The sequence below is a fragment of the Heteronotia binoei genome, chromosome 2 (genome assembly GCF_032191835.1).
Source record: "Heteronotia binoei isolate CCM8104 ecotype False Entrance Well chromosome 2, APGP_CSIRO_Hbin_v1, whole genome shotgun sequence".
NCBI classification, from domain to species: Eukaryota; Metazoa; Chordata; class Lepidosauria; order Squamata; family Gekkonidae; genus Heteronotia; species Heteronotia binoei.
Genome location: NC_083224.1, coordinates 74,469,073 through 74,492,614, shown reverse-complemented (window position 1 = coordinate 74,492,614; position 23,542 = coordinate 74,469,073). Strand labels below are relative to the sequence as shown.

The window sequence follows — 23,542 nt, the reverse complement described above, 5'->3', positions numbered from 1 at the left end:
CCTCCCTCCCAGTCCCAGCCCCGATCACCGCTTTCTCCCTGCCCTCTTCCCCTTCCTCCCAGTCCCAGTCCCGATCACCACCTTCTCCTCGCCCCCTTCCCCTCCCTCCCAGTCCCAGCCCCGATCACCGGCTCCTCCTGGCCTCTTCCCCTCCCTCCCAGCCCTGATCACCGCCTTCTCGCCTTTCCCCCCTCTCTCCTAGCCCCGATGGTTGCCCATTCTCCTGCCTGTCACTCTCATTGCCACCCTCCCTTCCTTGGGGGGGAGGGGAGGGTGTCAGAGAGGGAAAACAACTAGAGGGTATGTCGTGTGGGGTGCTGGGGGGCATCAATGCCCCCTGAAAAATGTAATTGCCCCCCAATCTTCCAAATCGTGGCTATGGTTCTGCATTAAACAATAAAATTAATCAGAATTGTCCAGTGCCGAGGATTTTCTAGTAGTAATTCTTTTGTATAGCATCTGCTGGTATTTGGCATTAATTTGGTAAGAAGTAAAGAGCTATAGCCCTGAAACAAAGAAATGCAATTTTACTGATCTACAGCATAAGCCACAAGGCAGGAACTGAAATGCTTTGTCACTAGAGCAAAATTTAATCTCCCTTGTATGACTTTTTTGTTTTATTGTATCAGATTTAAATGCATTTTTACTCTTGTGTACCTCCCACATACCGAATAAATTGTGCACTTAGCATTGAACGGTTTTATTATAAGTAAAAACACTTCTGTCGCATCTGTTCTGAAGAATTGTATAGTTTAATAGTTTAGCAATGGGAATAAATTCACCCTTATTCACACTATTCACTGGGGGTTGTTGCTATTCATTTTAGCTCTGCTGCTTAAGAACAAAACTTGGGTGTTTTTTTAAATACAATCTCAGGAGTTACTGAATACTCAAGGCATATTATTTTTTCAACTTTCTGTCTTCCTAATGCCTGAAAATTCTGTTCAGTATAAAAGCAAGCCATCCATCAGCCTGAAATCTGGCAATGGGAAACATGATGGCAAAAAAATGTGCTGTAAAATGGCTGAGTTACAAAGAGTTTTTTTTTCCACCAATGATCTTGGAAATTCAGAAATTTGCAGATTATTAAGGTTGGGAGGGGGTCTCTCTCAATGTAAACCTTCAGACTGTCTTGTGTCTGGTTTAAATTTACAGATATTTCCAGATCTTCTTGTAACTAGATGGACGAAAATCTGTGATAATGAAGATGAGGTTTCATATTTCCCATTTAAAACATTATTTGAAGTAAGAATTAGTTATGAGTACAAGTAAGCCTTCACCACAGAATGTCTACTCTAAACAGCAGTGAACAATAGAAGTAGAAAAACAGCTGCAATAGCAGAGCCCATAATCTGGGGAAAGAAGGATAAATGCAAAAATTTGTTCATTAGTTTTGGATCTTCTTCGTGGTCTCTGTGCTTCACACTCATGGGATAGAGCGCCTGCTCCGATCCCCAAATGGGTACCGAAAAGCCCAGGATTTTTTCGCGCTCGGCGTTCCAGTGTGCATGCTCGCCAGCGTGAGGATCCCGCCAGTTCCTTTCTGACCGCTGCGCTGAGAGGATCTCCTTTCGCGTCCCCGGTCGGTAAAGTAATCTTGGATTGCTTTTTTGCCTGTTGTATATAGCCCGTTTGTTATTTTCTTAGTGTAGCTAGTTAGTTAGTTGTTAGATAGTTAGTGTTGTTTAAAAAAAAAAGTGTGTTGGACTTGCCCTTCGGGGCTCGGTTTTTTCCCCTCAGAGACTTTCCTGGGTGGGGTTTTTTCCTGGGCGTCTATGGAAAGACGAGGGTTTTTTAAGAGGTGCCGCTCCTGTGGGAAGATGATTGCCCCCCCCCCCACTGACGGCCATTCCCTCTGTCTCCTCTGTCTGGGCGAGGGACATCAAGTTGATTCTTGCGCTCACTGTCTGAGTTTCTCGAAACTAACTCGTAAGAACAGAGCGGTGAGGCTTTCAGCAGCTTTGGTCGAGTCGGAACTTCGTCTTCAAAGGATGGCATCGGGCCCGTTGGTACCAATGGGTGAGGCCGCGGCCCCAACAGCCACATCGGCTGAGACTTCGCCGATCAGGACCGAGATGCTTGTCAAGCACGGGTGTTCCACAAAACGGCCTTCTGAAGGGTCAGTGGACACCCCAACTAAGAGGCGTCGGTATGATTTGGGGACCCGATCATCTCACCGAAGAAGGGGAAATCGAAGGAGAAGCGGAAGAAACCATCCCGCACCACTTCGCCTTCGCATGACGCTTCGACATCGACAACTCCACCGAGGAAGATCTTGGCGTCCCTGCGTCGTAGCCCTTCGATGTTGAGAGGCAGTGCTTCGCAGCTGCGCCTATGAGCATTGGAGCACGAGATCAACCTGACTCAGCGTTCCCACTCTTCAGGGTCCAGGCATCGCAGTGAGAGCGGCTCTGTCTCGGAGGTAAAGGTGTTGGTGCCAATGGAGCTTTCGGCACCGATGGATCAGGCGAGAGGCCGGAAAGAGCTGGAACCAACTACAGTAGCTCGTCGCTTCCCACCGCTTCCACCATGGGAGCAGTGCCAATGGCCTCCTTACCCTTCTCCTTACCCACCGTACCAATGGTACCCTCCTTGCAAGTTCGCAGACGGGACCAGCAATCCGAGGCATCCCACATGTCCAGGCTGTCTCAACATTCTAGACGGCGTCCTTCGGCATCGATCGCTGTCCCGCCTGACAGACGCAGCGTGGTGGTGGAGGAAGTCCAACCTCAGTCGTCGATGTTGATCCGGTCGCCTGTCAGAGAGCCTACTCCGGTACTCTCAGAACGATCTCTACACAGAGAGTCTTCATCGTTGGACTCCAAGGTCGGTACCGACGATCCGGACCAGGCTTTGGAACCTTCCCCAGTGTCTCATACGGCTGAGGATCTTCCCATCTCACCATCAGAGGATCTGAAGTCGTACGGGGAATTGGTGAAGAGGATGGCACTCTCCCTTTCACTTCCAGTGACACAGCCGCAACCCGTTGTAGATGATTATGCAACGGGATACATCTACAGCGGTTGCCCTGCCAGTGACAAAGGTCATCCTACAGGCAGTGAAGGAGCCCTGGGCAAAGCCTGCTTCTACACCCGTGTCTTCGAGGAGGTTGGTCCATATGTACCGTGTCCAAGAGTCCGGGGCTGAGTTCCTCTTCACACATCCAAAGCCAAATTTGGTGGTCGTTTCCTCCTCGTCGGAGGCCCGCAAGACGTACTCCTCTCCACCAGACAAGGAGGGAAAGAAGTTGGATAACATCGGGAGAAGAAGAAGAAGAAGAAGATGAAGAAGAAGAAGATATTGGATTTATATCCCGCCCTCCACTCCGAAGAGTCTCAGAGCGGTTCACAATCTCCTTTACCTTCCTCCCCCACAACAGACACCCTGTGAGGTGGGTGGGGCTTAGAGGGCTCTCACAGCAGCTGCCTTTTCAAGGACAACCTCTGCCAGAGCTATGGCTGACCCAAGGCCATGCTAGCAGGTGCAAGTGGAGGAGTGGGGAATCAAACCCGGTTCTCCCAGATAAGAGTCCGCACACTTAACCACTACACCAAACTGGCTCTAAAGGGAGGAAGTTCTACTCTGCTGGGGCGCTGGGAGTAAAGGTATCGAACTATGCCATGTGCATGGCTAGATACCAATACTCAGTGTGGGAACAACTGGCTCCCCTCCTGTCTTCCCTGAGTGAGGAGAAGAGGTCGGCTGCAAAGAAGTTGCAGAAGGAAGGCTTTGCTGTAGCCAAACAACAACTGGCTGCAGCAAAGCACATGGTCGACGTCTCAGCGAGGACCATCACTTCTGCCGTCTGCCTCCACCGCCACTCCTGCTTCAGCAGAGAGCGATGGACATTATCAACCTTGTCGAACTTCTGCAGAGTCGAAACTTCTGCGCAGCAGCTGCAGCGGATGCTGGGGCTGATGGCGGCGACTACAAGCGTGCTGCTCTTTGCGAAGCTGAGGATGAGAGGCCTACAGCTTTGGTTTCTTCGTCAGTTTCGCCCATTACGAGACTCACCTTGAAAGAGGTTTTTAATTCCACCTGTGACACTTCAAACGCTGCAGTGGTGGAACTCAAAGGACAACATTTGTCAGGGAACTCCCTTCCATCTACCTGTACCAACTGTGACTATCACGACAGATGCGTCATTATGGGGTTGGGGGCCCCACATGGACGATCTTTGTGCGGGGGGTCCTTGGCCTTGGAAATTGACTCACTGCCACATAAATTACTTGGAACTGCTGGCAGTTCACTTTGCTCTTTGGTCTTTCTGCCCTATGGTGGCGGGGAAGATGGTTGCTCTGCTAACAGACAATACCACTGCCCTGTGTTACATCAACAGGCAGGGAGGGACAGTCTCTTGACAGCTTTGTGCGCTGGTGCTGGATCTGTGGTCTGAGTTTCTGGATCACGACATCTTTGTGAAGGCAGCGCATCTCCCAGGGGTCTTCAACTTGCAAGCAGACTCCCTCAGCAGGCGTGCGGCTTCCCCGCATGAGTGGGAGTTACAGTGGTGCTTCCTTCAACCTGTGTTTCAGCTCTGGGGGTATCCTCAGGTGGATGTTTTTGCCACAGCCGAAAACCGGAAGTGTCCTCTGTTTTGCTCCAGAGGGGGCTCAGATCCAGAGTGTTGGGAGACGGTCTGCTGTTTCCGTGGGAAAGTTGGTTCCTTTATCTGTTCCCACCTTTGCCACTACCGACGAGGGTGGTCAACAAGATCGCAAGACAGAGACCATGCTGTATCCTGGTGACTCCCTGGTGGCCTCGCCAGAACTGGTTCCCGATCCTGCTCCAACTGGCGAGGGGGGTCTTCTACCAGTTTCTGGCGGAACCAGACCTTCTGCCAGCTCAGGGTGGTCATGTACTCCATCACAACGTGCCCCACCTGAAGCTGACAGCGTGGTTCATCTTCCCTGTTGGTTCTCTAGCAGAGTCCAACATGTTTCCTTGAACAGCAAGAAACTTTCTACCCACGCCTCCTATGATAGGAAGTGGCGGAGGTTTCTGCAGTTCTTAGTTGATCCCTCAATTTCCCCCCAAAGGGTGGGATTGTCGGTAATTTTTGAGTTTTTGTTATCTCTGGTGGATTCTGGCCGTGTTTTTTCTTCCATCAAGGTTTATTTGGCAGCAATTTCTGCGTTCCATGAACCAGTTGAGGGGCACTCTGTTTTTGCACACCCTCATGCTAAGAGGTTTTTGAAGGGTTTGCTTAGGCTTCGTCCTCCATTCAGTGTCGATGCGCGTAGAGAGACCCAGAGGGTGATGCTTAGCGACGCAAGAATGAAGGCTGTGCACAGTAGCTGTAAAACCACTATATACATTTATTTACACCAACTCACTCTCCTGACTGACAGTATGCTCCGCTGCAACTCCAACTCCATAAACCCACAATCACCACAGTTGCTCTGTACATTTATACAGTGAACAGCCAATCAGCAACTTGCTGTGTCATGCTGACTCTGCTTGGCTGATGCAATCCTTCTGGCAGCCAGCCACCAGCTGTCAAGTAGATCATCTAAGCCTCTCAGATCTACTTTCTGTTTTGCAGCACATGCTATAAGCTGTCTGTTTACACATAATAGTGACATTCAGATCACCCCCACAGTTGTGGGATTTGACTTTAGTGTTGGACAGGCTGACTCGACGTCCTTTTGAGCCGATGGCCACATGTTTCTTACAGCTTCTATCTTGGAAGACTGCTCTTTTGGTAGCCATGACGTCCGCACACCGTGCAGGGGAGCTCATGGCTATGCGTTGTGACTACCCATATCTAGTTTTTCAGGAGGCCGGAGTGTCGTTAGCTCCTGATATTTCTTTTCTCCCCAAGATGGTTTCTCAGTTCCACCTCAACATAGAAGTTTGGTTGCCCACTTTTCATCCTACACCTTCCTCGGATGAGGAACGTAGGTTGCATGCTCTAGATGTAAATCGTGCTTTATTGTTTTATTTAAGTCGCTCCAAGAGTTTTTGTAAGGACCAGCAGCTTTTTGTTTCTTATGCTGCACCTAAGTTAGGTTCCAGGATCTCATCTCAGAGGCTTTCGAAATGGCTCACTGAGACTATTAAACTGTGTTATTTGTTGGCAAAGAAGCCGTTACCTGGGCCTATTCACGGACACTCTACAAGAGCGATGGCGACGTCGGTGGCGTTCCTGAAAGGCATTTCCCTGATGGACATTTGCAAGGCTGCCACCTGGTCCTCTCCGCATGCCTTTATGAAGCACTACGTGCTGGATGTGCATGTTCAACAGAGGACTCGTCTGGGAACTGCGGTGCTGCAAGCTGTTTCTTCTGGTTGACCATCTTCCCGCCTCCAGGTATGTCTTGCTTGCTAATCTCCCATGAGTGTGAAGCACAGAGACCACGAAGAAGATAGACAGGTTGCTTACCTGTAACTGTAGATCTTCGAGTGGTCATCTGTGCATTCACACTACCCGCCCTCCTTCCCCACTGCTGACGGTCTCCCTCCAGTAGGGGCTTCCAGCAGTCAGGAAGGAACTGGCGGGATCCTCGTGCTGGCGCCAGCAAGCATGCGCACTGGGACGCCTGCCCATGGGTACCAAAAGCGAAAAATCCCAGGCTTTTTAGGGACCAATTTGGGGATCGGCGCAGGCGCTCTATCCCATGAGTGTGAATGCACAGATGACCACTCAAAGATCTACAATTACAAGTAAGCAACCTGTCTTTATTTTTGGTGTATTCTTAACATTGTGATGTACAAAGTTTGGTGAGAGGATGAACTTGTTTTTGTACTTGTCTGTCTTTCTAGTTCTTTCTGTTTCTTGCACAGCACTACAGTGGCCCAGTGATGCTATAAGCATGATTGCACAATTAATCTGTTTTGTGCAGGAAAAATACTACATTATAGATTTGTCTTAAGCAAACAAGGGGTTAATTTTGAAGGAATTTTTATTAGTAGTAGTTTTTATTTCGACCACAAGCACTACTGTGCTGTTTCACTTGAGTGGAAAGTTGGGGTGGGATTAATTAAATTTTGCTTCCATCAAAATGCAGCACTTATTAAGTAAGTTTCCTTTTCAGTGTTCTTAAATTTTATGGGATGTTCTAAAACTAAAAGAACTTTTCAGCTTAAAAGAGGAGTTAGGGTACAATGTCACTCATTCTCTAGAAAAGAATAGAAGATGTATGTTAAGGCTTCCACTTTTAATTTTTCTGCCAAGTAAGCAGTACAGCTGTTCCAAAAAGAACACCCAAAGCAGATGACAATAACAATGTATCATAATAAAACTGTAAAATATAATATTTGTAAACCTACAACTAAAAGCTATCTAGAATCATGGAATCATAGAGGTGGAAGGGATCTCTAGGGTCATTTAGTCCAACCCCTGCACAATGCAGGAAATTCACAAATACCTCCCCCCACACCCTCAAATGATCCCAGCTCCATACCCAGAAGACCCTCCAGGATTCCTGGCCAAACTTTTCCAGGTATAGACATCAAGCTGATCAGTTGGTAGTTAACCCCGATCCTCCTTTTCCCCTTTCACGAAGATGGCAACAACATTTGTTCACCTCCAGTGTTCTGGCACCTCACCTGTTCTCCAAGAATTTTAAAAAATAATGGACGGAGACGCGGAAATTACACCTGCAAGTTCTTTTAGTACCCTTGGATGCAATTCATCAAGCCCTGAGGACTTAGTTCCATTTAAAGAAACTAAGCGTCTATATACTATCCCTATGATGATCCTAGGCTGGAACTCCCTTTCCTCATAATGTTTTTGCTATGTTGAGCAGCATTTCCCTTGTAAGAGAAGACTGAGGAAATAGGAATTGAGCAGGTCTGCTCTCTCTTCATCACTGTTACAATTCCACTTTCCTGTCCTTGCAGTGGGCTTACCATGACCTTGCTCTTTATCTTACTTTGAACATAACAAAAGAACCCTTTTTTGTTGTTTTTAGCCTCTCTTGCTAGCCTAAGTTCATACTGAGCTTTAGCTTTTTTAACACTCTCCCTACGAGCACTGGTTATTTGTTTATATTCATCTTTCATTGTAAGACCCTTCTTCCATTTCCTAAAAGAGTTTTTTTATTTCTCAAATTTTTAGAGAGCTGTTTATGGAGCCACCTTGGCTTCTTTAGGCTCCTCCCATTTTTCCTTCTCATAGGAATAGTTTGTGATTGTGCCTTCAGCAATGCAGTTTTAAAAAAACTCCCAGCCCTCTTGAACTCCTTTCTCCTTCAGTATTTCTGACCTTGGGATAGACTTAATGTTGTTAAAATTTGCTTTTCTGAAGTCTAGCCTATATGTCTGCCTACATACAGCTTTTCTCTTCATCAAGACTGTAAATTCCAAAATTGCATGGTCACTACTACCCAGGATGCCCACTACTTTCACCTCATTAACCAGTTCTTACATTTGGTGAGAATCAAGTCCAAGATAGCAGATCCCTTTGTTTCCCTCTCCACTTTCTGGAAAATGGAGTTGTCAGCAAGACAAGTCAGGAATTTATTTGGCTTTTCATTTTTAGCAGACTTGGATTTCCAACAGATATCTGGGTAGTTGAACTCTCCCATAAATACTGTGTCCCGTCTCTTTGAGAACTTTGTAATTTGTTCAAATAGTGTCTCATCCAAGTCCTTTGTCTGGCTTGGTATTCTGTAGCAGACCCCCACCATAATATCATTATAACTTCTTTTTTTTATTTAAAACAATTTTTATTATTCTGCAACATTTTATAATATTCAACTGTTATTAAATGTTTAATACCAATACATTGCATTATATTTTCTACCCTCCCCCCCTTTTCGTGACCTTCTCTGGTGCATTTTACTTAAAGCACTAAAAAAAATATAAAAGGTAATTTGACATTTTAAGAATCTTCATTTTAAAAAGACCTTATAGTAAATTAAAAATAAGGAAAAGACCATTAACTATGATTATTATCTATCTTCATTATTATCCTTATAAGAAAGGTTATATTCCCATAATCACATTTTTTCACTAAAGTCCATTTACGTTTTCTCTAGCATTTAACTATTGTCAAAAATCACTAAATGTCCTTTCACCTTCCATTGTTTTTCAACATACTTCGGAAATTTCCCCCACTCATTTTTAAACTTTTCTGAATCATATTTTTTTAAGATTTTAGTCAGCTTGTCCATTTCACTCCAATGCATAGTTTTCATAATCCAGTCCCATTTTTCTGGTATTTTGTCTTGCTTCCACATCTGTGCATATAATGTCCTTGCAGCTGAAAGCATGTACCAAAGCATTGTTCTATCTTGTTTCGGAAAATTTTCCATTTGTAATCCCAACAAAAAAGATTTCTGGTGCCTTCTTTATATTATAACCCAAAATCTTTGAAACCTCTTGCTGAATCATTTGCCAAAATTGTTTTGCCATTTCACAAGTCCACCACATGTGGTAGAAAGATCCTTCATGTTTTTTACATTTCCAACATCTGTCTGACACCTGATTATTCACTTTCAACAGTTTCTTAGGTGTCATGTACCACCTATACAGCATTTTAAAAGTTTTCTTTAACATTATTACGTGTTGATATCTTCAGAGTTCTTCCATAAGTACTCCCATTGTTCCATCTGTATTTCTTTATTTATTTTTATTGCCCATTTTATCATTTGAGATTTGCCCACTTCATTTTCTGTAGACTATTTCAATAATAGTTTATAAATTCTCGAAATCAATTTTGCATTCTCTCCAGTTCTGTTTGATCTTGTCTTACGCCATCATTTCTAACATCTTGTTCAAGCAAACTTTTAATTTGTTGCAATTGAAACCAATTATACTTATATTCCAATTCTTCCACCGATTTTAATTCCACCTTACTGCCGTGTATTTTTTACAAATGTTTATATGATAACCATTTCTCTTCATTTATATCTGAATATAACTTTATTACTTCTGTTGGCACAATCCAAAGCGGTTTCCTCTCATCCCCAAATCTTTTGTATTTCAACCAGGTTTTTAACAAATTACTTCTTATGTGATGATGTAAGAAAAATCCATCCATCTTGCTCTTCCCATAACACAGATATGCATGCCAACCAAAAACATTTCCATGTCCTTCCAATGCTAATAATTTTCTATTTAATAACATTACCCATTCCTTTATCCACACCAAGCATACTGCATCCTGGTATAATTTTAAATCCGGCACTTGGAAGCCTCCTCTGTCTTTTGCATCGGTTACGATTTTCATTTTAATTCTTGGTTTCTTGCCAGCCCATATAAATTCTGAGTTTCCTTTGCCACTTGTTAAATTGTTTGTCATCCTTCACTATTGGAATTGTTTGAAACAAGAACATAATTCTTGGTGATGCATTCATTTTAATTGCAGAGATTATGCCCAGTATGGACAAATTCAGCTCATTCCATTTTAATTAATCTTCATCAATTTTCTGCCAGAGCTTCTCATAATTGTTTTTATATAAGTCAATGTTTTTTGTTGTCATTTCTACACCTAAATATTTTACTTTAGAAGTCACTTTGCATTCTGTTAAGCTTTGTAATTTTCCCTGTTTATTCTTTGACATGTTTTTACACAAATTTTTTTACTTTTCTTTATTTATATAGAAGCCTGCCAACTCACTGTATTCTTTTATTTTACGAAGCAGCAATGGTGTAACTTGGGTTGGGTTTTCATTTATAAACATTACATCATCAGCAAATGCTCTGTACTTATAGGAAAACCCTTTCAGTTTCAGTCCCTCTATCTCCTTATCTTCTTGAATCCACATAAGCAATACCTCTAAGGTCATTATAAATATCAATGGAGATAGAGGGCAACTTTGTCTTGTTCCTTTGCTGATAATGATTTTTTCTGCCAAGTCTGCATTTATACAGAGTCTTGCTTGTTGTTCAGTATAAATCGCCTTCACCATTCTTATATCCCAATCTCAATCTTTCCATCACTGCAAATATAAAGTCGCAATGAACATTATCAAATACTTTCTCTGCATCTGCAAAAAATAATGCTACTTCTTTTTCAGGATGTTTCTCATAATATTCAATAATATCTATCACCGTTCTGATGTTATCTCTAATTTGCCTCCTGGGAAGAAATCCTGCTTGCTGTTCTTTAATAAAATGATTTAAATTGATTTATAAAGTTGACTTTTGCTTGGTGCATGAGTGAAATTGTGCCTCATCTTTATCCTCAACTGTTAATGGCTTTCTTTTTTTAGAATAAAGGACTGAATGTTCAGACACTACTCATGCACTTGCACAGTAATCCTTTCAGTAACTTTTCAATTTTAGGGCAGTCTAAGGTTGAGAAGTAATGGGTTTCAGCTGACTACTTTGTTGCTCAAAGTGTTAGTAGTAGGAAGATAGTAGGAACTAGCAAAAATTTTGATGGTTCTTTGGGTAGCATTCACCCAACTGACGTTGGAGTGAAAACCACAATTAGGATATATTGGTGGGAGCTATGTTGAAGAATCTTTAATCACTGTTAGATATTCTTGCTGTTCTCAAAGTCTTGCAAGCCAGATTTTAAAATCAAACAATAGAAAAATACACATTATTTATGTGAATACATATTTTTATGAATAGAAAAATACATTTTGATAAGGGGAGAACTACAGAAAACTAACAGACCTGGTATAATAGTGAGTATTCTAACAACACCCAAACAAAGCAAGAAATGTGGCCAGAAGATTTAACAGATGCCATTGACAATGTCTCTTGAATGTTGTTGCTGATTACACAGTAATAGTTACTTTTGGAGTGGTTGTACGTAGTTTGTAAAGATGATATGCAGAAACATGAGGTGGAATTTATTATATGTCCCTCTTCATCACAGTTAGCACTAGGAGTAGTATTAGGAATAGCATTTTGAGGTGTTTCTAGTAGTTTGCCACGTAAACTTCAGGCTTAAATAACAATATAGAGGGTAGTTAATACTGTTGAAGCTGATGAGACTTCCTTGGATCAAGTTCTTGCTGTTTCATCCCATAATTATGCTTCAAAGTTGGGACAAAATAGAGACATAGACTTTGCAGTTTTAGAAGCTATGTCCCCTCCCTCTTTCCAGTCATACTTTTTTTTTTGTCTCCTCTGCTCTCCACAGCCATACTTGGGGGGACTTGCATATCTTTAGGAAGCAGAACTCCACCCATAACAATCAGAATGGGACAGTATTTCCTAAAGATATTGGAGTCCCTCTCTTATCACAGGCAGACAGAGTGAAGGAGGATGGCCAGGTGGGGAATGGAGTGTTGCCCCATTATTATGGTCTGTTAGCCACTGGAGTGCATTCTTACAACATCTACTGTCTCTGATCCATGCCCATGGAACACTTGATTGGAATGTAGACTGTTTTGGCTTGAGGATCCTTGCTTGCAATGAAGAAAAGATATCACTATTGTCTTGACTGACAATCAAATTGAAGGCTCCCAGTAATCTATTATGAGGCCTCAAGTATGTCATGTCTTCTTCAGCAGCTGCACAGGACCTACCTTCCTTGACTGCACCAAAGATACTGGCTGCATAATGTCTTGTTACATGCATGCTGTTCTGTCTGGTGCCCAATTATGCTCAGGTGCAGAATAGCAGCCTTGACATTGGCTGCCATTGTACCATGGTTCTTGGTACAGACTGTTTTGGTACCACCACCTGTTGTCTCAGCAGGGTCTTCTGCATCCTCTATGGCTATACATGTCTGTAGTCATGAAATAAAGATTGATATAGTGTGGTAGCAGCTTTAAATATTTCCATTCCAATTTTTGCATAGAACTGTACATATTACATTTCTCATTCTAACACCACACTTCAACTTTGCCAGCATCAAATTGGAGTTGGAGCCTTCTGGGATTCAGCAGCCTCTGATGGTGCTTCAGAATCTTCACCAAACTACCCTGTAGGAAATCCCAGTCTTTACCCCAAAGCAAAGAATGACATCTTCATGTACAACACATAAAAACGATTGTTCAGTAGATCAAAATCCAGAGCCATCTATCAGTAGCCCAATTTTAAGATAGGTCAGTCATGTTACCCATGTTACCTATGCTTCTTAAAGTGGTGAAGGACTCATGAAAGAAATCCACATTGATAGCTTTTTGAGCTTTCAACTCATCCAGGATGTTGCTGTATTTTCCCTTAATCCCCAGGATGACAGGGAGCATGCCACACATATTTTGGGTGTGTGAAGGGTCTGTGCCATCTGATGTGAAAGCTTGGCTACTTCCTGTGCATTCTCCCATGAAATGTGCTAGTAATAGACATTTGTAAAGCTGCCGTATGGTATCTTCTGGACATCTTCATAAGAGCAGATGCAGCTTTTAGTGGAGCAGTTCTTCACATCCAGTTTTCCTGAGGATACTAGCATCCTCTTCAAAGTGTATTTTTTAGCTGCTCGCACATATAAGGGTCTTCACAGAAGGCACAAAGAAAGAAAAACAGGTGGTTTATGATAACTGGTGCCCTTTATGGGGAACATTTGTGCCTCAAAACCTGCCTTCTCACACAACTGTCTGTTGCACTTTTCTTATGATGCCTTTACCAGCAGTTGCAGAGTGGTTACTTAGATAGGTACTTGTGCAATAAATGCAAGCAGCAAAAATTTCTCAAGGGTACAAACACTGGGATCCTGGCTAGAGCTCTAAATTGTTGCATGAAGTTACGTGGGCACATGCATGAAATATAAAGATAAAGAACAGCTGCTTGGCATGCAGAAAGGATATCTCAGATATCCTGTACGGGATATCATAAATAGATCCCTGACGGAAGGGCATTTTCCAACGCCACTCAAAGAGGCTGTGGTCCGTCCCCTCCTAAAAAAACCATCTTTAGATCCGGAGAACGGATCATTGCAAGCAAGCGAGTTTAATATAATATAATAGATACAATTGTTTAATTGTATGTTTGATTAATTTCTGGAAGCCGCCCTGAGCCACTTGTGGGAAGGGCGGGATACAAATCAATTAATAAATAAATAATAAATAAATAAAAGTCCCAAGTTCAATTCCTGTCATCATCAGTTACAACAATCAGGTAGTAGGTGATATGAAAGATCTCTAGGTAAGAGCCTTGAGAACTACTGCCAGTATGATTAGACAGTGCTGACATAAGAACATAAGAGAAGCCATGTTGGATTAGGCCAATAGCCCATCCAGTCCAACACTTTGTGTCACACAGTGGCCAAAAAAAAACAGGTGCCATCAGGAGGTCCATCAGTGAGGCCAGGACACTAGAAGCCTCAATGGACCAATGATCTTAGGCACTATAATGCAGTTTCATGTAAGTATGGCATCCATTTAGTTCTTTTTCTGAGAAATATGAGATTTTACTTGAACATGACTTGCATCATGTTGTGTACAGCCTTGTAAAAATAAGTACTCAGTGTGTGGGAAACATTATCTCAGACAATTATTTCCATCTATTTCATGCCACTGGAAATGTTGCAGCAGTATGCAAATTACTAATATGTTGATGTCAGGAATTAGTAGATGAATCCTTCTATGCCAAGAAAGCCCACTGAATTCAATTCACACTTGTATTTTCATATTTGTGATTTTGTTTTAGGGAAACAGCATGACTGGATATGAACAAACTTTGTATTTTATTTTCTATTGTTTATTGGAAAGAATTGAGACAGATACCATAAGTGGAGCTCAAGAGGTTAAGGATGAGAGAGAGACAGAGCGAGTATACAGTAGCAGCCTTTCAGTTTTGTTAAAAACAGATTGCTCATTTATCACATGATAGAAAGGCATTTCTGTTTGTGTCTGGAATGAGGTATACAGTACAGTCACTCAGCTGTCCAGGAATGCCAGACATTCAGCTGCTATAATGTAGATTCAGAGCTGCGCAAGAAAAATGTATCTATCATTCTTTTGGCTTCTAGGAAAAGCATTTCTGCCTTGGATTCTGGAATACCTGGGGGAAAGCCAAGTATATAGAAATATTGTGTGGTCACTGTTGCCAGCTTATCTTCATTTTGGGTCATACCCTCTGCCCATCGCTGATGCCACAATCAGCTTCTCTTTGCATGCTGCAGCAGGAGAGTAAGCAAGCGTCTCACCATTTTCATGCCAAAGTGCAGAGGTGTAGGGCTCTGCCTCATATAATAACACTAGCTATAGTAGAACAGACTGTCTTGGGAAGAAAAATTGCCTTGCCTGGTATCTTGACTATCAGATTGTTAATCAAGCACTTGCAGTGATTGAACTGTGTGCTTTTAGCCATGAGAGGAACCTGCTGCATGAGCACCAAAGAAAGAATTTGCCCTGCATTAGCATTGTCCACCAATCTTGGATGATCCAGTGAAGACTATTTGAATTGTCCTGCAAAGCTCCATTGCTCTGACCAGACCAAGACTGCCTTCCTGCCTGGAAGCTTCTTTTTACCTTATTTGGATCTATTCCCAGGATTTGGAAACACCATTGTTCCTTTCACAGGGTGGTTGTAATGATGAAATGGAAGAGAGGAGAACAGGCCACTTCAGATCTCTACTGGGGAGAAAGGCAGGCTAAAAATGAAATAAATAAAATAAGTTGCACATTTGGTCAGCCATCTTGCTTCCCTTTCCTCTTTCCAAATATAGAAAGACAAGTATCTTTTTAAAACTACTCTGCTTGTCCTATAATTGAGGTCAGAATTTGTCCCCAAAGTCAGATTTTGCCTGTCCCAAGGTTAACCCTGTCTTGTGAGCATCCATTCGCATGCGCAATGTGTCCCTCTTTCTTTTCCTTCTTTATGTTACTTCTTATCCAGACACAGGGAGGCCAGACTTAGAACTAAAACCTTTGTTTGGTTTGTACAGATTTATACCCATCTCTGCTTTCTTTGTTACTTACCATTGTAGCCCTCTATAGCTCCTTCTTGTCTTGAGTCAAGTGACTTGTATACTGTTTGGATGCTTGGATTGATTGGCTCTTTCATCGAACTTCTGGTATTGGGTGTCAATATTGAATGCTTAGCATTCCTCAAGTATTTCTACAATTCCCTTAATAAATATTATTTCTTTTCAGTCTGTCCAGATTCTCAGTATTCCTTCCAGGCTTGCAGAGGTATTTCATTCTTTTGTCAAAGACTCCTCATAGCCATTGTGTGGATCATTGCCCAGATGGGGGCATTCTCTGAACCATTAGTAAAACTGAAGCCAGTCAGATCTTAGAAGTGACAGGCTGTACATATGTCTTCTGATAACGCTTAGTAACATTGCAGGAAACAAAATTGTAAGTGCCCTCTCTGATTGGTTACCTAGTTCTCAGAAGTGGGAGTAATGATACATCCAGAATGATGGATAGAGCAAGGGGAGGAGACTCTATCTTGAGTCTCATTGAACTTAATGTGGAGCTCATTTTATAACATATTGTATGATGGTGGCTGTAAAAGAAAAAAGGTACTTTATCACCAGCATGGCAACCTCACAGTACCATCTAGTGACACTGCTGTGGGTGGAATTGCCTTTTACATCTTGGCCCTTGGGTGGAAATAGACAGCTCAACAAATACATGAATAGTTTGCAAAGCACTTGGTGGATAATATTAAACATTCTCAGTCCAACTTGGATTATACCTTAATGTTGAAAGGTTCTGATTCTTCTCATTTAGTGCAGCCTGGGAAGGTAGAATACTGGGTGGTCTACTACTTTTTTTATTGGATCTTTGTCTATTCCGGCTAATAAAATTTGCCAGAGAAGAGCTGTCTCAATGAATAGAGATCAGGTTATTAACATCTTCTTGAGAGAAGATTCAGTACCTTTGAAAGAGATACTGTGCTTCTTCAAAAAAAATCCTTAGATGCATCACATTTAATTCATTTTCAGCCGCTGTATAATCTGTGTTAACATTACAGTTGCAAGTATTTCTGGATGGCATGTTATCTAGATCCATTTCAACCAGGATTCAATTTGAGGCATGTGACAGAAACTGCCACAGTCACTTTGACACCAGTTATTTAGCAGGGGATGTGTCTCCCTATTGGTTCTTGTGGATCTCTTGGTAGCATTCAATACCATCGACCGTTGTATCCTTCTGGGACACCTGCCAGGATGGACGTAGAAGACATTGTTTTATGATGTCTCCAATCCTTCCTGGAGGATGGGTAGACAATGTGGTGCATGGGGACTTCTGTTGTACTGTTGGCTTTTTAGTTACAGGGTGTAATGCAGTGCCACCTTGTCCTTCATTTCCATGAAACAGCTGGGTGAGATCACCTGGATTGAAATATCCTCAGGGTTTTTTTCAGATTTAAAGTTTTTATTGAACTTTCTATTCACAAATATAGAAAATAAAAGAACATGAGTTACTTCAAAAGTATCTAAGTTTACATGTTGTAACGTGCACAATTGGAATTTTTAAACAACAGTCAAGAATAAGCAGATTGCAAGAGTAATAACTCTCTATAATATGGATTTTGGAAGGATATCAGAGTTAGTGAGATACTCTGTTAGAGGGTACCAGAGTGCTTGAAAGTTTTGTTGATAATGCTCTGTATTAGGTAGAATAGAATGGCTTGTAAACCCTGCTATATACAAAGATTTCCCATAGTTTGTTTTGCCACATATCTAACGTAGTAACATTGGAATCCTGCCATTGTTTTGCTATTACTTCAGAATGTTAATGATAATAGTTTCTATATCTTCTTTTCATCTTATTCCTGGGAAACTGTGGAAATGTTTGCACCAGTGCTTACAGGCAGTAAAGGAATGGTTGAGGGTAAAGAAACTGTAACTGAATCCAGAGAAGATAAATGAGCTGTAGATTGGAAGTAAAAGCTAATTTGGGAGACTAATGTGTAACCAATTCTGGATGAGATGTCACACCCACTTAAAAGATCAGGCATGCAGTTTGGGGATGCCCCGGGACTTCTCATGGTCCCTAGATAAACAGTAGCAGAGGCAGCTGAGAGTGCTTTTTACTGGTCATTCCTAGAGAAAGCTGACCTGGCAACTATCTCATGTGACTTGGTAAGAACCAGATTATACTACTGTAATGTGCTGTTCATGTAACTGCTTTTGAAAATAATCCAGAAAATTCAGCTGATACTAGATGCAGCAGCCAGTAACAGAATGAAAAGATTCTGCTAATACTATGCCCCAGTGACCATATAATACCAAAGCTGTAACAGCTACACTAGCTCTCTAGCTCTCAGTTTGTTTCTGGTCCCCAGTGTAATGTTTTTAACCTTTAAAGCTTTCCATGATTGGAGTCTTAGATTTTTGTGGTGGGAAGACCTTGCTACAAAACCTTTGTTCATAGATTCAGCTTGCAGAAACTCAAAGAAAGACCTTCTTGGCTGCCACCATTAAGCTGTATATATCTATTTATATGTGTACTATATCTACAGTCTGCCTTTCTCACCCAGACTCAAATCTGATTACCTATTGTTAGTCAATGCAGTCAGTAGAATGAAACATCTAGTAAGCAATATAGATAAAAATCTGAACCAAGCAAAAAAGTATTGAACATTATACATTAATGCAGAAAATAGTATTACGTCAATAGAAAACAGTGCAGTGAGAACAGGATAATACATGCAGCAAGCAGATAATACACACTATACACTGTGGTATAGTCTGCAGCCCCTTCCCATGATAAAGTTCCCATGTGGTATAGTCTGCAGCCCCTTCCCATGATAAAGTTCCTCATCAAAGGCTCCTTAGAAAGCTTGAGAGTCATGGAGTAAAAGGACAGGTCCTCTTGTGGATCAAAAACTGGCTGAGTAATAGGAAGCAGAGAGTGAGTATAAATGGGCAGTCTTCGCAGTGGAGGACGGTAAGCAGCGGGGTGCCGCAGGGCTCGGTACTGGCTCCCATGCTCTTTAACTTGTTCATAAATGATTTAGAGTTGGGAGTGAGCAGTGAAGTGGCCAAATTTGCGGATGACACTAAATTGTTCAGGGTGGTGAGAACCAGAGAGGATTGTGAGGAACTCCAAAGGGATCTGTTGAGGCTGGGTGAGTGGGCGTCAACGTGGCAGATGCGGTTCAATGTGACCAAGTGCAAAGTAATGCACATTGGGGCCAAGAATCCCAGCTACAAATACAAGTTGATGGGGTGTGAACTGGCAGAGACTAACCAAGAGAGAGATCTTGGGGTCATGGTAGATAATTCACTGAAAATGTCAAGACAGTGTGCGTTTGCAATAAAAAAGGCCAACGCCATGCTGGGAATTATTAGGAAGGGAATTGAAAACAAATCAGCCAGTATCATAATGCCCCTGTATAAATCGATGGTGCGGTCTCATTTGGAGTACTGTGTGCAGTTCTGGTCGCCGCACCTCAAAAAGGATATTATAGCATTGGAGAAAGTTCAGAAAAGGGCAACTAGAATGATTAAAGGGCTGGAACACCTTCCCTATGAAGAAAGGTTGAAACGCTTAGGGCTCTTTAGCTTGGAGAAACGTCGACTGAGGGGTGACATGATAGAGGTTTACAAGATAATGCATGGGATGGAGAAAGTAGAGAAAGAAGTACTTTTCTCCCTTTCTCACAATACAAGAACTCGTGGGCATTCGATGAAATTGCTGAGCAGACAGGTTAAAACAGATAAAAGGAAGTACTTCTTCACCCAAAGGGTGATTAACATGTGGAATTCACTGCCACAGGAGGTGGTGGCGTCCACAAGCATGGCCACCTTCAAGAGGGGGTTAGATAAAAATATGGAGCAGAGGTCCATCTGTGGCTATTAGCCACATTGTGTGTGTGTGTGTGTGTGTGTGTGTATGTATATATATATATATATATATATATATATATATATATATTTGGCCGCTGTGTGACACAGAATGTTGGACTGGATGGGCCATTGGCCTGATCTAACATGGCTTCTCTTATGTTCTTATGATAAGAGTGCCTTCATGAACCATTTTGTTATAATATAGACATTTTATAAAATGACCCCCTGAACAATTCTGTTTTACATTGTTGGAGGAATGACAGATGTGTCAGGAGCTTTCCTGACCACCTCAGGCAGATCATTCTATAAGGTGGGGGCACAACAGAGAATACACATGTATGAGCTGTCAATATTACCCATCTGCAGGGTGGCACTTTCAGAAGGCTTAGCTCAGATGCATGAAGCTGTCGCAACAGAGCACAGTACACAGTTCACAGTACACAGGAAAAGCAGTCTAACAGATATGAGGCTCCATGGCCAAGGTGTCATCATTACAGGTCTTCCAGAGAAATATGAAGATAAATTTATTCTGGAAGGCCTTTAAGGGAATTTAGTTATTCTGTCTGGATATATAAGATAGATGTGAGGAGGTGAACATGCTAAAATAAAATAATAGAAACCTCTGGACATCATATTTATTTGTATTAGGAGCTGATGAAACTTATTTTATCCCCTTAAAGATTCTCATTAATTTTATTTTATTTACTTCAGTCATAGCCCACCTTTCTCACCAATGAGGAATCATAGTGGCTTACATTATTAATGGTGCACATGGAAGAGAACTTCTCCATTCCCTTAGAAATGGAGATTTACCCCCATATTTCCCAATATAATTTGCTGTTTTTCTCTAATTCAGTGTTCACAAAAAGATGTGATTGAGATTAAGGGTATGAATTCATTTGATAGCTAATATCAGGGCTATCAACCATATCAGTTGCTAAGATTATATGTTGTGGTGGATGTTGTGTTTATCTACTATAAATCCTGTAAGTGGTATCTGATTTGTAGTAGCTGCTTCACACAGAGTATTCTGTGTATAGATTTTCTATCCTGTGACAAGTCTCCATTTTACTTACATAAGAAATGGGTTGGTTTGTTTCATTCCCAGGTTCCTTGTTGCATAGGTGGTTTTTGGTTAAGTGTGCGGACTCTTGTCTCGGAGAACTGGGTTTGATTCCCCACTGCTCTATTTGTAGCTGCTGGAATGGCCTTGGGTCAGCCATACCTCTCACTAGAGCTGTACTGCTCAAGAGCAGTTCTCAGAGAGTTCTCTCAGCCCCATCTACATCACAGGGTGTCTGTTGTGGGGGAGGAGGGTAAATGAGATTGTAAGTCACTTTGAGATTCGGCGTGAAGGATGGGGTATAAATCCAATATCACCAAAATCTTCTTCAAGAAATATGTGATGATTTTAAATTTCTTTTTACTCCAACAGAAGTTGAAGGAGTATTTGGAAGGGAGAAACCTTATCACCAAGCTTCAGGCCAAACATGACCTTCTTCAGAAGACTTTGGGGGAAAGTAAGTCTGGGAATCACTTGTCATTGTGTCTGCCCATCCTTTGTAATTACTGAATTACTGAGCATGTCCATCCTGGATTATCAGTGCTAAGTGGACGCAGTCATGTTTTATGAATTTATTATTCTATCCCTACAGGGCTGCATAAGTAATGGTGAGAGGGAAGTGCTTAATGAGCCAATAATGTGCATCATCTATTTGTTTAAATGAAGCATATGCCCATTTATCCCTCCCCTTTCCAGTACTTTTCAGAGAAACAATTTAGGGTAATCCTTGTAATTGATTTCTCCTGGCATGCAAACATTCTATCATGGGGAGGGGGGCGGTTATTACCAGAGTAGTTTATTTTCATTTCCATGTAGACTGTAAAGCAGTTTGTAAGAATAAGCTTATAATAGAAAACTGGAAGTTAAATCTAGAGTACTCAGCCTTATTTGCACTTCCTCAAGCTGAGTGGGTCCTCAGCATTTGGAGCTGAGATTTATGTCAGTTAATAAATAATGTTGACCAAAATTGCTAGCCGAAAATAATGCATCTGAGTGCTTGCGAAAAACCCATCTGGCAAAGAAAGGCTTAATTACTTGAAAATGCCTTGACAGAATAGTGTTATATATTCACCAGTGGGGAGACCCATGAGGACTCAGAAGAAATTTCATTACCCCCATCCCTCTCTCCTCCTTGCTTTTCTTCTTTCCATCCCTACAAGTGTTTCTCCTTCTCTCTTTTCTCTATCCCACTTATCTTCAGCTTTCCCTCTCCCTATCTATCCCTCCTCATTCCTTCTTTCCCATTTACTGCACTTTTCGGTCCATAAGATGCTCCGGACCATAGGACGCACCTTCCTCCTGGGGGGCAATCCGCTGCCTGCGCCTTCAATCCCGGCGCTTCCCCCGCGCCTGCCTGCCTGGCTCCAGGTCTGCTTCCAGCAAGCGCTGGGATCGCTTCATGCTGCCCCCACCGCAAACCCAGCGCTTCGCGAGCGCTGGCTGCGGAGGGGGCAGGTGCTTCCTCCGTGCCTGTCTGCCTGGCTCCAGCTCTGATGCTTAAAGCAAGCGCCAGGATCGGAGGGCGGAGGGAGCGATCCTGGTGCTTGCTGTAAGCGTCAGAGCTGGAGCCAGGCAGACAGGCACGGAGGAAGCACGCTGCCCCCTCCGCAGCCGGAGCTCGCGAAGCGCTGGGTTTGCGGTGGGGGCAGCGTGGAGCGATCCCAGTGCTTGCTGGAAGCAGAGCCGGAGCCAGGCAGGCAGGCGCGGGGGAAGCGCCGGGATCGGAGGCGGAGGCAGCGGATCGCCCCCCCCCCTTCGCTCCATAAGACGCACACACTTTCCCCCCCACTTTTTTTTGGGGGGGGGGTGTCTTATGGTCCGAAAAATACGGTACCTATTAGTTCTGCTTCTCCTCCTGGCCCTTGTCTTTCTTCCTCACATGTTTCTGTTCCTCTCTTCTGTCCTCGTATTTCCCCTTTTCCCTCCACCATCCTCCTAACTTTTATATCTACTCTCTTTCCTCCCACTCCGTGCTGACACTAACCGAGGCTTGGAAGAATTAGCAGTGTCGGTTGGGGGTTACCTAGCAACTACCAAAATGATCTCACAACATAGTCTTGTGAATTCTCAGTGGCATATTTTTCTTAAAGAAGCAGGCATTAATTTTGTGATTTTGAGTTTTTAACTCCCTCTCCCCTGCAAAACTAGGGCTTTCTCTAAGCTTTGGAGGGGGGAATCCCCCTGCCTGGCTCCATTATATGGATTTTTTGATTCATATTACATGACCTGGTTCAGAATTATGCATAATGGTGTATCTGCAAGGACCAGCTACTACCTACAAGGTAGCTATCTGTGTTGATCTAACTTCTATTTACAACAATCATATATTTTTGGACAACAGCTAGAATTTGCAGGACTCTGAGAATTGTAATGTTCTTTGACTGTTGTGAAATCTGCTTTGGACTGTATATACCCTTCTAGCCCCAGCTTGGTGCTTATGGGGGGGGGGGTAGAGTTTTGCATTGGCACATTGATTATGGGGACATGACATTTTTATTTCTTCAAAGTACTTTGCATCTGTGAATGTTAATGTGACTGGGAAAGTACATTGCAGATTGAGTCCACAAATATGTTTGAAGAAGCTATTTCTATTATTTATTTTTAATTTGATTCCTGTCCATTGAAAATGAGAGGAGGAAATTTGACACTCTTTCTAGGTTTTCTGACAAAATAAGTTATCCAGCTTTCCTAAAAGTGAAAAAGCCAGGAAGACTGTTTCCTGGGAGTACTTTCTCCTCTTTGAAGAATGATCACACTTACCCCTGTGACGAATCACGTTCGTAGGTCACAGCTGACTTTTGCATTCCAGAGCATGGCTCTGCTTAACCTGCCTGACCTCTTAAACCAGTTCCCTGCTTGGAAAGCAAGAGGGAAGCTGA

General features: G+C 42.6%; 1 protein-coding gene across 6 annotated transcripts in view; it reads left to right on the top strand.

Moving 5' to 3' along the window:
* Positions 1-23,542, top strand: part of SRGAP2 (SLIT-ROBO Rho GTPase activating protein 2) — a 329,055-nt gene that overhangs the window by 243,182 nt on the left and 62,331 nt on the right. For all 6 annotated transcript variants that reach the window (XM_060231292.1, XM_060231295.1, XM_060231293.1 and 3 more), the window contains one exon: positions 21,036-21,120. In XM_060231292.1, coding sequence (XP_060087275.1) covers positions 21,036-21,120 — 85 coding nt within the window. The remainder of the gene's footprint in view (positions 1-21,035; positions 21,121-23,542) is intronic.